At 43.6% G+C, this 13,823-nt stretch overlaps 1 protein-coding gene across 10 annotated transcripts in view; it reads left to right on the top strand.

The window, feature by feature from the left end:
* Positions 1-1,859: 1,859 nt before the first annotated feature.
* LOC147013574 (medium-chain acyl-CoA ligase ACSF2, mitochondrial-like) overlaps positions 1,860-13,823 on the top strand; it is a 197,713-nt gene continuing 185,749 nt past the window's right edge. For 5 of the 10 annotated variants that reach the window (XR_015051376.1, XR_015051377.1, XR_015051378.1 and 2 more), the window contains exon 1: positions 6,616-6,809. Coding sequence is in view for 7 of the 10 variants with exons in the window: in XM_085855490.1 (XP_085711616.1) it covers positions 6,685-6,809 (125 nt within the window). In the remaining 3 variants the exon portion in view is untranslated. Of the gene's footprint in view, positions 1,993-6,615; positions 6,810-13,823 lie in introns of those variants that run through there. The other 5 variants (XM_085855491.1, XM_085855488.1, XM_085855493.1 and 2 more) reach the window with 4 other exon arrangements.

The following is a 13,823-nucleotide window of genomic DNA, read 5'->3' as shown; positions in this document are numbered from 1 at the left end:
TGTTTTATCAGCTATTAATCAGCCAGCTATTTATTCCGAACGCAATTATGGCAGTCAATGGCAGGAAAGGACGCAACAAGCAGGTGACATTTCAACAATGGGGACATTTATTTGCAAATGCACATATGCAATTAATGGGGGTAGGGGACAAGACACGAGCAAAAAGACCTACAGCCGATATCTCTTTATTATCTACATGCACTTAGTCGGTTCACTACTTAAGGACAAGGCGCCACAGACTTCCATGCAAAACCCCCAGAAAAGAAAAGGTAGAACTGGGCTCGTAAGCCTTTAATGTTCCTTGAAGCTGGGATGACCGAAGGAGCTCCGCGAGGCCGTGAAGGTTACCTTCGTCGCCCTTGAGGCGACTCGATGGTCTTTTTGTTGGCGACCCTCCGTATGTCCCTGTGGTCAAAGCGGCAGCTATGGTAATGGCAGCTTGGTTGGTCCAGGGCCTAGCAGTGCGGCCTGGTCGATCGGGCCTGGCCGACGACTTTTCAGAGGAGCGAACGGGCCTTGCTCTTTTAGAGTTGATGTTCTTTAAGAGCCCGCTCACTCCTCAGCGTCGCTCGGACCTTTATGTAGCTGGCTGGCGACTTCTCTCCAGCTGGCGACTTCTCTCCGGCTGCAACTCGACTGCCTCCACCGACCAACTCCTCCGCCCAACTCCTTGGCTGAACTCACCAACTCTGGCGCTCTCCACACCGACTCCACTCTCTCCGGACTCCAACACTCTCTTCCCCAACTTGACTGCCTTCTCGGCGTTTCAGCTCAGCCTTTTATCGGGTTTGGGGGGGGGGTGCTTGCTCTTTCACCTTCGACCCTTCACCCCCGGCTGGCTCCGCCCCTTTTGCCACTTTGATCCGATTGTGCTGTCAGATGCGGCCGTGGTTGAGATCACTTTCACAACGCGGGCGTTTTTGAGATCACTTTCACAACGCGGCCGTGTTTGAAATCACTTTTCCGCCGTCAAGGATGCCATCGTGTTCGTCCGTGGAGATGTTTGTTGGGGATGCCGTTGCTGGTGAAAAGATGGCGGTGTTGTGGAGATGCTGGTGAGGAGATCTTTGTTTGTTGAGATGTTGTTTGTGGAGATGATGGTGAGGAGATATTGTTTGTTTTAAAATAAAGATAGAAAAACAATAACGGCTAACTCAAAGATGCACAGCCCGGTACACAAATAATTCCCGTTATACATCGGTGGGGAAATCTAATCTGGACACACACTTATCGACAAAACTGATCTTCGGGGAACCTGAATGGTGTTCTGTGAATTTCCACAACCGTAACAATATGTACAAGATGAGAGTTTTCGTAAGATATAGATGTGTTGCATTATCTCCGCTGCAGAGGGCGAGTGGTCTCTTCCCCGGTCAGGCGGGATGTGTGGTTTTGTGGAAAAGGCATAGTTTTTACCGACGCATTTGTAGTATTTTAAATGAGAGAAATAGGTGATTTTAAACTCTGCAAGTGTTGGCTCAACTGCCGAGAGCATTCTTATTCAAGAATCAGTACATGAAGGCTGTTCCAAGATAGATGTACCATACTCTTTACAAAGTGTTGGTGCTGCTGAGGCAGTTTCTTGGCAAGGGTTATACTGGGGGTTGTATGTGTTTGCCAGCACGTACCATTAAAAAGTCTTTGGTATGACTCGGCAGGCTTTGATCCACCGACCTGCCAGACTCGTAGTGGACGCACTAAACACTATATATAATACCACTAAGTGTGGTATAACTTCTTTTAGTAATAGATTATCATCATTTCATCAACAAATCAATCATATCATGCACTCGAACCCTCAATGTATTTTGACAGCGAATTGTGTGGTGGGATCGTGGGACTCATGGAGCTCCTGTTCCAGGTTGGGAAGCACCTGCGGTTACAAATGGGGTTTTGAGACTCGTCGTCGTCTGGTGCAACATCCAGAATCGCAGAGTGACAGACCTTGTCCAGCACTGCGAGAAAGCCGTCGATGTCGAAATTGCCACAAAGGTATGTGCTGTGACTTTGGCAAGTTATCCCTCGATCTTTGCTCCTTTACTTGTGCAGTGTTTGTAGTGAATTATTTGATTGTCTTTGTGGGCGATACTGTGATCTTGCCAGTTTTGGTGCTTTTCCAAAGTTGTTGCGAAAGCATTAGTTAACCACAGTGTGGATGGGCATCAGATGTAAGCAAGATGAGGCAGGTCATAAGTGAATCATCTGGGTTTTTGTTGGGTCATCACAATTTTCAGAAGTGTAGAATCCAAATCATTATTGGTTCACGAAAAAGAATTTTCATGAAAAAAATAAGTGACCACTATATTCGTTATTGTTGTGTCTATCTGTCTGTTGGGTAGTCGATCTCGTCGAAAAAAAAAAAATTGAAATTTGTTCTACCCTTATTATCAGTATTTCTGTCGATATGTTTTTCTGTTGGTTAGTCGAAAAAAAATGTTTTGAAAATTTTTTTTTTTTTGAGATTTGTTCTACTCTTATTATCAGTATTTAAGTTGGCGATTTCAGTTTATACAATGGCGATTTCGATGAAACTTGGTTGGTAGGTTCATACCATGACCTAGTTGTGTGCAAATGAGAACTGTTGCTATGGACACCACCGTTGCCTAGCAACGGGACTTTGAAATTTTAGAAAAATCATAAAAAATTTATTTTTTCGAAAATCAAAAATCGGGCCATGAGCGACTGTGGGCAGTACATTCAGCCATATTGTCAAAAATTTCCAATCGGATCCTATGAAAACTGTTGGAGAAGATAGACTTTGAATGAACCCTGGTCGAAAACAATAAAAAAAACGAAGTTCGTTATATCACAGAGACTATGAGTCAGATATACATGAAACTGGTATGGTAGGTTCATGGTATGTCCTAGTTATGTGTGAGAAAGAACCGTTGCTATGGACCCCTCCGTTGCCTAGCAACGGCCGAAAAACCTCAATCTGGGGGTATTTTAACGAAAAAACAATCTGCAGCATTAACCCTTGAAGCTGGAATCATAAATTTTCTTGAGTTTAATCCTCAGGTCATTCCCGATCGAACGGGCGCATCGCGTCAGGTTCTATTGGGTAGTCGACTACCCATGTCTGCCTACCGGCTTGTCTGTCTGTCTGTCTCTGTCCCTCTTTTTGGTCCAGTGCTCCGTTAATACAATGGCGATTTCGATGAAACTTGGTTGGTAGGTTCATACCATGACCGAGTTGTGTGCAAATGAGAACCGTTGCTATGGACACCACCGTTGCCTAGCAAGGGGACTTTGAAATTTTTGAAAAATCATAAAAAAATTAATTTTTTCGAAAATCAAAAATCGGGTGACGAGAGACTGTGGGCAGTACATTCAGCCATATTGTCAAAAATTTCCAGCCGGATCCTATGAAAACTGTCGGAGAAGATAGACTTTGAATGAACCCTGGTCGAAAACAATAAAAAAACGAAGTTCGTTTTATCTCAGAGACTATGAGTCAGATATACATGAAACTGGTATGGTAGGTTCATGGTATGTCCTAGTTATGTGTGAGAGAAAGAACCGTTGCTGTGGACCCCTCGGTTGCTTAGCAACGGCCGAAAAACCTCTAAATGTGGGGGTATTTTAAAGAAAAAACAATCTGCAGCATTAACCCTTGAAGCGAGAATCATGAATTTTCTTGTGCTTAATCCTCAGGTCATTCCCAATCGAACGGGCCAATCGCTTCAGGTTCTATTGGGGAGTCGACTACCCATGTCTGCCTACCGGCTTGTCTGTCTGTCTGTCCCGAGCATAACTCCGTGGGTTTTGATCCGATCCTGATAAAATTTTGGTGGGGGGTTTATATCATGATCTCGTTGCGTTTTCCTGAGAATGGGCATGGTGCGCCCATAAGGCCAAAAAAAAAAAAATGTTGCATTGGCGTAACCCGCCCGACCCTAAAAATTCCGCCGACCCTACGTTTTTTTTTTGTTTTTTTGCTATCGAAAAATTTTGCCGACCCTATTTTATTGCTATTTTTGTTGTTTTGCTATCGTTTTTAAGTATCTTGTTGATTGCGATCGCGATCGCAAAAACCCGGAAGTGTTTCGGACAGAACCCGCCGACAAAAAGGGTGGTACTCGAGCCGGGGGAGATTTTGGGAGGGATTTATTAGGAAAAAGAAAAAAGAAAAAAAAAAAAAAGATCCCGACCGACCTACCCTATTTTTCAGTGACCCGTTACGCCAATGCAACATTTTTTTTTGGCCTAATGGGCAGAGCGACGCCAAAAAACATGTGTTTTTAGGGGGTAGCCGATTTCAATTTGCATCTTCTCCGAGGGGGTTTGTCGAATCTGACAGGGGTTTCGGTATTTGGTTAGCCCAATGGCACCTGCATAGCCCCACGGAGCTCAATTTTTCATTTTCGTCACAAGGTCACGAACTTAGAAAATTGCGAATTTTGACATAAAAAAATTATCTTCTCCGAGGGGTTTGTCGAATCTGGCTGGGGTTTCCGTATTTGGTTAGCCCAATGGCACCTGCATAGCCCCACGGAGCTCGATTTTTCATTTTCGTCACAAGGTCACAAACGTAGAAAATTGTGAATTTTGACATAAAAATCATACGACCACCCAAACTTTGAGAGCTTGGATGACAATATTTTTCATGCATAATCTTGAGGTCATTCCCCACCTAAAGTCTTGAAACCATTTTGCTCTCTCTCGAACACCTTGCCCGTGGCGCCCCCTTCAAGTTTGTTTTTACGCTGATTTCATCAAAGTATGGATAATCCGAGGAGTGCGAAATGCCACATAGCCTATATGATATTATATTGTTCCTGGAATGTTCCAGAGGAAGTTTTGCACGAAATGTCATAATCCTTGACCATTGACCTTTAAAGTTCAAAAAGGTCAAATTTTCAAAGTTGTGGGAATCGAACCGGGTTTTCGACCTTCTTCGACGAACTAACTCCAATAAGCCACAGCACATATCCTGTTTCCTTATTTTAATGTCCACAAATTGTTTTGTGACCTTTAAAGCTTATGCAAAGGTCAAATTTTTAAAGTCGTTGAACGAACCCGGGTTTTCGACTTTTTGCAGCTAATAACCTGTCACTCGGACCACATCATGTTGATCATTTTTATAACTTGGTCAAACATTATCATATTGTCTCATCCTTGACTTCTGAAACAGTCTACATCGTCACATACCGCTCGTGAACCATCGTCGGCTTCAGACTTGTTACTGTTGCTTTCAGTTCAATTTGAACTCGTATCCTGCCGGTCTCGGTCCCTCACCCTGAGGTTACTTTTTTCTCCCCAATCTTGGTCTTTCTTGCAACTTTATTTTGATTAACATGTCAAGGCTCATGGAGGAGTGAGATCATAGAATGGATCAGGACATAAAGGAACAAACAGAACAATCTAAAGGGGGGGGGGGGGTGGAAACGCACTAACAGCAATGTTGAGGGTCAAAAGAAGGAGACTTGGGGAAGAATGAGGGTAAGGGGAGGATGAAAGGGGTGAATAAGATAGATACAGTTGTAAACTGTAAGGAAGGAAAAGGTGGAAACTTGGAAAGAGGTGGGTTAGGGGAGGGCTAACGGGAGTAGAAAAGATCATGGATTTGCATGGGGGATGATCTGAGATGGTGGTTAGCAGCACTCTTGAAGCCCTGGAAGGAAGAATGAGATTGAAGAGACTGAGGAAGTTGGTTCCACAAGCAGGAAAAAAATTGGACCAAATAAGTTGAGGTGAACAGTGATCCTGGATTTGGATAGTTTCAACAAAAGGGGATCGATGGTGGACCATGTGCCCTGGAAAAACCTGAGGGGACAAAGCACGGAAAAAGCAGAGGTTGCAAGGCCAGAAACTAAGCGGAAGAATACAAAGAGATCACCTCTACTACCTTTCTGTGATGGCAAAGTGACAGACCCAAAGACCTCAGCTTCATCGTGGGAGATTCAAATGGTCTTGAAAGCCTTGGTTTCCACTCCATCAAGCTGAGACAAATGTGAGGCAGGGGAGCCAGCCCAGATGGGAGAGCTGTACTCCATGAACCTGCGGATGAAGGCCTTATGGGGTGATAAGAGTTCATGTGTACCAAGGAAGGACTTTGTACGAATAAAGATGCCCAGTTGGTGACTGACATGGAAGGCCAACTAAAAAGTGTGATTTGGCCAAGAAAGATCATGGCTGATTGTGAAGCTCAAAAGTTGGAGTGACTGAATGTGTTCAAGAGGATTGTTCGGAAAGTATGTGGGAGGGTTCACCATACGGTCCTTTCGGTGAGGGAGAGGGAGAGGGAGAAGGTATGACATTTGTCAGGATTGAAAGACCTATTCCAAGTGTTTGTCCAGATTGTGATTCAATCAAGGTGTGAAGAGAGGGAAGTTAATTGGTGGTGTCCTTCACAAAGAGTATGCGAGCTATCACCAGCACCGTGAACAAATTACCAATTCCAGCCCTAACTTCAGTCGAACGTCAGGCCTGGCCAGCCAGTTCGTGAAAGACTTCGGCCACCCCGATACAGTATGTTACCAATATGTTTGTGCAGTATAAGTAGTTAAATGATTCGAATGTTGTGACGCTCAAAATTGCTGAGGTTGTCAGAAGGGTCGTGGTTAGTTTGACAACTAACGGAATAGCACGATACATTAAGCTCTTCCTCCTTCAGGCAGTCGGCTCCGCCTCCACCAAAGAAAGGTTGTTTTTTTTTTAAGAGCATCGGATATCACGAAGTGAATGTGTCTGATCCGATTCGTTATCATGCTCCGTGTACTTTGTGGGATTCCATCCGCACTCTCTCTTCCATCCCGGACACCATGGCTCGTCGGTTTCGCTCGATGTTCCTCAAATAACTACACAATGTGAGTTTTACATTCCTGGACTTGTAAACAAGCGTGGGGACGGAGATGAAGGGTTGGAGGGAAAATTATCCTCAAACTCTTCTCGATTTCCAAAACTGTTCTCACTTGGAGACGTTGATCTCGTACATGCTGAGAAAAGGTTACAAAACCAAGAAATCTGAGAGTTTCTACTCACAGGAGTCGCAGGGTTGCACGGTTTGTTTTTGTGGACGACGTGTCACAATTTTAATTACTTGATTCATTAAAATGTTCACTTGCATCACGTGATGTAGGTTTGGGTTCTCGAGTCTTCACGGTGTTTCATTCACGTTTAGTGAAGCATTTCTTCACTTTACTGAAAGTAAAGTTTACTGAAATGAATCACAAATTCTTGCTCTTACCTTCAGGGGGAATTGCATCAGCTTCACAACCCCCAACAACAAAGTACCCCCAACAAATGATGAAACCTGCAGCCCTGTGCTGCATACGTATGAATAATAATAATAATAATAAATGATAATAATACCAATGATATTTGGGAAACCTTCAAGGAACAAAGGTGCTGGGTGTAAAGTAAATGTGTTTCAATGATTTGTGAAGACTGGAAGCAGAAAGAGAGCGTGGAGGTAAGAAGTGCAATGAAGGATAATCAGCAGAAGGCAATTATCGTTACACCGTAAGTACTCACGTTCTGTATCATATATATTTACTGGGAGGGTATGCTTACACATTGTAAGCAATAACGAATCGTGCTTCCCCATTGTCTCCTGTCGCTCACCTGCATTTATTTAGTTGTATTTTCATTTATGGATGCTTTCCGACGGTTCTGTGATTTTTCCCGGTGTCCCTGCTTCGATGTCCATCGGCACACAAAATTACCGTGCTTCCCATTGTCTCCCGTCGCTCACCTGCATTTTTTCATTTTTTTTCATTTATTTATATTTTCATTTACGGATGCTTTCCAATGGTTCTCTGATTTTTCCCGGTGTATCAGCTTTGATGTCCGTCAGCATGCAAAAATTCAGCTTTCTACATCACCCAAAAGGTACTGATCTTTAATATCAGTCAGTCAGTTAGTGAATCAGTGAGTGGGTGGTTAGAATAAGCTTTTTCTATTAGAAATGTATTTCTTATTATCATGGAGCAAACATATATGGTTATGGATGTATATTTGTAACCAAAACATCTCCTTCAACTTTATTAAACAAATTCCACCATGTTGTTTATATATGTAAAACGAACCTCAGAAACACATTCACGACTTACCTGTATTCATGATTTTTTTTTTGTTACTTTTACTTGATTAATTGAGATATGGGAAAAATAAAATAAAATATGCGATGTAAAAACCTGGCCGGAAGTCTAAGGGAAGCGGTGTATTGGGGCCACGTCTCCTCTGTACGGTTGGCAGTTCAAATTTTCAGTTTTTGTTATTGTTATTGTGTTGTCTTTACCATCCGGCTCTAACTGATAATTTAAAATAAACTAGTGCGTGGCCGTATCCCGTAGCCGTACATGCGAAAAAAAAAACTTTCAAATTGCGTTCCAGAAACAACAACCACACAGGCCGTAGCTTCACTCTCGCATGCCCGTACGTGCGTGGCCATACGTGCGTGGCCGTACGTGCAAAAATAAAAAATAACTTTCAAACCGTGTGCCAGAAACAACAACCACACAGGCAGTTCCTTCGCTCAAAAAAAACAAAAAACTTTCAAACCGTGTGCCAGAAACAACAACCACACAGGCCGTTCCTTCGCTCTCGCATGCCCGTACGTGCGTGCCCATCCGTGCGTGGCCGTACATGCAAAAAAAAAAAGCTTTCAAACAACCACACAGGCCGTTCATTCGCTCTTGTAAACGACGACTGGATTGGGGCATTGTGTTTATAAATGCGCATAAGAAATCGAGAAATTATTAGAATACTGTAAATCATCACTATCCGGAAGTCCTGCGTTGTAACCCGTAATGGGGAACGCGCTCTTTCCCCATCGGCCACACCGACGCAGCAACGTGTCCTGTCGTTGGTTTGGTAAATAAATGGCCACAACTTGGGAACCACTTGTGCGATTAATATCAATCCTTGAAAAGGCACATACTCAGGTCCCCAGCAATATACCTGTCAAGTTTCAATTAGATCGGGTCAGTGGTTGTCGAGAAACAGCGGACACACACACAGACACACACACAGACACACACACAGACACACACAGACACACACACAGACACACACAGACACACACACAGACACACACACACACAGACACACACACACACAGACACACACACACAGACACACACACACAGACACACACACAGACACACACACACAGACACACACACACACACACACACAGACACACAGACACACACATACACACACACACACAGACACAAACACACACAGACACAAACACACAGACACACACAGACACAAACACACAGACACACACAGACACACACACAGACACACACACACACACACACACACATATATACACACACACACACACACACACACACACACACACACACACACACACACACACACACACACACACACACACACACACACACACACACACACACACACACACACACACACACACACACACTGCTGGAATTATAGATAGATATAAATTTGCGCTCAGTTCCTTTGTGTTTATTGGTGTTGCGTTATGACTTCTGATTTACAGTATATCTTCAGTCAGAGCACAAAATATATTTGGCAGACCTTCCCCACCATCCATCCAACCCCCTCCCACCATTCCACCATCACCCCCACCATCCCCCCCTTCCCTCACACCCGAAATAGCAGGCATGGTCAAAGATGCCTTTGCCTCTGTTGCGATGTATGGTGAGGGGTGTGAAGTGTACTGATCCGCACTGGTACATATAAATAAGAAACTTTGTTTGTTTGTTCATTTATGCGTTCACATGCTGCAGGAACCAGTGCAATGAAACTTTGCATGGCCTCTTACTTTCTTCCAGAGGAAAGTCGAGGGCTCCGTTTGGAGAAATTGTAAAAAAAAAAAAAAAAAATTAGATAATTGGCCTTCAGGCCTCAATCGGGTCTTGTGCTTATACACTGCCTGCGTATTTTACCTGGAAGCGATTGAGCACTTTATAATGTAAAGATAGGATGTTGACTTTGTAGTGATTTGTTGTCAACAACACAAATTTAATTATTATAGCGTTTACAAGTACGCCTGTCAGTAAAAAGATTGCTTTACACACGTTTATTATAACAGTTCCGTGTTCAGGCCTCAAGCGAGTTTGTTACTTACACACTGCTGCGTTTGAGTAATATGTATTGTGAAGATCGTACGTATGTTGAGCTCATATTTTGTATGCAAGATGATCACGGAAACTGCGTATTCCTTTGGTATGTTTCTCCCCTACCTCTAATCCACTCGATCTCTGGATGATCCGTCTGTTGCTTTTTTTAAACTTTAATCTACCGTATCACAAAGATCGGTCTGTTAAGATTCCTGCCGGAGCAATTATGGAACTTCCAAGGGAACACTTCTGTGAAAAAGATATCTCAACCTACCTTACTTGCATGATAAATACTGCAACATTTCAGCACCAAAGACCACCGATGGGCAGAAACAAAAAAAAAAAAAATCAGATGCAAGGAGATTGGCAGTCTACAAGTCACTTGATACTCAAGAGTAGACACAGGCTCAGGTTCAGGATCAACATGCAAGACAAGTAGCCTCCAGGTCAACTGAGACTACAGAGCAGACACAGGCTCAGGTTGAGGATCAATATGCAAGACAAGGAGGAGGAGGAGGAGGAGGAGGAGGAGGAGATTGGGACCATATTCTGTGCAGAGCGTTGGTGCTGCTTAAGCACTCTTCTTGGTTATCGGGCACAATCCTGGACGAGTCGTCACTCCGACACAGTATACCAACATGCTGGAACTCATTTTGCCTACCTCTGAAAGATGGCGAGTTAACCCCACCTGGTATTAATTCAACAGCTGAGTGGGATTTGAACTCAGGACCCTCGGATCCAAAGCCCACCACCCTAACCATGAAGCCAACACAGGCATACCAGGAAGACAAGCAGCCTCCAGAAAACTAGCTTGTGTCGAGGAACCTTGCATTCAAAGTTTTACTTATGTTGGACGACGAGCCAGGTCATCCAGAAAGCCTGCAGTTTGCGCACCTCAACATGGAGGTTGTAATCTTACATCCCAACACAACCTCCCTCCTTCAGTCGATGAACCATGTGCCTTGCTTCCAAGGCAACGTCCACAGAGAGGAAGCCTCATTGCGAAGTTCAAGTCCAACTGCACCCGCTGCACACCCGTGAGACTACTGGACGAGATGGAGAGCGACCCTTGTTTGACAATCAGTGATTGCTGGAAAAGCTACAACATCGCTGAATTAAAGGGATCAAGCTTACGACATGGAATGTGTGCTGGAGAACATTGTGCAATGAGGTGGTGCATGACCTCAATGGCCTCCCTTGTGGACGAAGAAGTCTGAAGGATTTATGAGGGTGGTACGTGATGTTGGAGGAGAGGGTTTTGAGAACATCCAAGAGGAAGAAGTGGAGGAACTCCTTGAATCCCACTAAGAGGAGTTAACGGAAGAGGATCTGGAAGAACTCGTACACTCGACTGAAGAGAGTGATGATGAGGAGGAGATAAATGATGCTGGAACCTCGAATGACCAAGATTCTGGCAGAGATGTTACAAATGAGCAAGGTCCTGGTGGAAAGGGTTTTTGCAACCGTTCCATTCATGGAGAAGAACATAAAATGTAAAAGGGCATTGGAGGTTGCTATGCTGTTATTTGAAGAAATTTACAAGGACCTGCAAGCTATAACAAAGCATTCGACCACAACAAGCTTTTTTACAAGGGTCGATAGCACCACAACCACCACCACCACTACCACACCAACCACCAGCAGTGCTTCCCCCCTCCCCACTCACTCGAACAGCATCGTTGTCAACACATCCTGAGCTTTTGTTTTCTATTTACAGTAGAGTGGTACAGAATGTTACCCTCACCTGACCCACCTTGCTGTTTGGTAAAAACCACCTCCCCTGTTTTGGAATGTAAATTTAAAAAGTAAAACTCCTTTGATTTACATTTATCGCAGCGTACGGAATGTCCTTACCCTCACCTCCCCTGTTTTGGAATGTAAATTTAAAAAGTAAAACTCCTTTGATTTACATTTATCGCAGCGTACGGAATGTCCTTACCCTCACCTCCCCTGTTTTGGAATGTAAATTTAAAAAGTAAAACTCCCCTGAGTTACATTTAGCGCAGTGTGCACAATGCTCTTACCGTCACACACCTTGCTGTTTTAAAGCACCAAACTTTATTGTAATAAATTTTTTGTTTCATTTACACAGAGTTTATTGTATTTTGATGTTTAGTTCAATGTTAATATGTTATACATCTCGAAATTGTAATGGGTTTATTTTATTTCTTTATTCTCGTTTATTATTTCATATGCAGTATTTCGATGTTTATTTCAATGTTAACACATGTGTATATACATACATTTTTGATATATATATATATATATATATATATATATATATATATATATATATATATATCTATATATATATATATATCTATCTATCTATCTATCTATCTATCTATCTATCTATCTATCTATCTATCTATCTATCTATCTATCTATCTATCTATCTATCTATCTATATATATATATATATATATATATATATATATATATATATATATATATATATATATATATATATATATATATATATATATATATATATATTTGCTGATATCCAGTATCTAGAAATATATATAGATATCAGCAAATCCCACCTGTCGCTTCGCTGGCAGGAGCAATGAGATTGGGGGGTGGGGGTGTGATAGAGAGAGGATTGGAGGGAGACTGAGGAGAGGGAGGGGGAGCGAGGAGGGAGGGGGGAGGGAGAGTGAGGTTGGGGGGGAGGAGGGAAGGCAGTGAGAGGTGAGAGGAAGGGAAGGTCGACGTGCAGTGGAGCGTTAATTACGATTTGTACCGTCTCATCAAAATTATTCTGCAAAGAATAACATTGAAGACGGAAACAAAATAAAATCTGAAATCCATTTTCTACCTGCCATACTATAAATACCACCTTGAGACAAACACCGCTCAGACATGTCTGGAGATAAACACAGTCCAGAGACAAACACTGCCCGGATGCGTCCGGAGCCAAGCTATCTGGAGACAAACACTGCTTGGACACGTCTGGAGACAAACTCCCATCCAGACATAAACTCCCGTCTGAACATAAACACCGCCTGGACATTTCCGGACAAAACTCCCATCTGGACATGTCTGAAGACAAACTCCTATCCAGACACATCTGGAGACAAACTCCCATCCGAACATAACCACCGTCCAGACACATATGGAGGGAGATATGCGTCCAGAGACAAACTTCCATCCAGTCATAAACACCGCCCAGATACGTTCGGAGACAAATGATGCCCGGACATAAATACCGCCCAGACGTGTCCGGAGCCAAACTGTCCGGAGACAAACAACGCCCAAACGTGCACGGAGACAAACTCCCATCCGGCCATAAACACTGCCCAGACACGTCTGAAGACATACTCCCGTCAGGACATAAACACCACCCCGACACGTTCAGAGACAAACACCGCCCGGATGCAGCTCGAGCAAAGCTGTCCAGAGTTAAACACCGCTCGGATGCAGGTCAGGTATGGGATCATGCGCCGGAGCAATGCATCGGATACGTCCAGAGACAAACTCCCATCCAGACATAAACACCACCTGGACACAAACTCCCGTCCTGACATAAACACCACCCGGATACGTTCGGAGACAAACACCGCCCAGACATAAATACCGCCTGGATGTGTCTGGAGCCAAGCTGTCCGGAGACAAACACTACTCGGACACGTCTGGAGACAAACTCCTGTCCAAACATAAACACCGCCAGGACACGTCCGGAGATAAATACCATCCGGACACGTCTGAAGAAAAACCCCGCCCAGACATAACTACTGTCCAGACAGAATGACCTTC

Source organism: Eptatretus burgeri, chromosome 14, assembly GCF_056783735.1.
Source record: "Eptatretus burgeri isolate ZD-2024b chromosome 14, Ebu_testis_v1, whole genome shotgun sequence".
NCBI classification, from domain to species: Eukaryota; Metazoa; Chordata; class Myxini; order Myxiniformes; family Myxinidae; genus Eptatretus; species Eptatretus burgeri.
The sequence above is the reverse complement of the archived record's forward strand: the minus strand, read 5'-3'. Positions and strand labels throughout refer to the sequence as shown.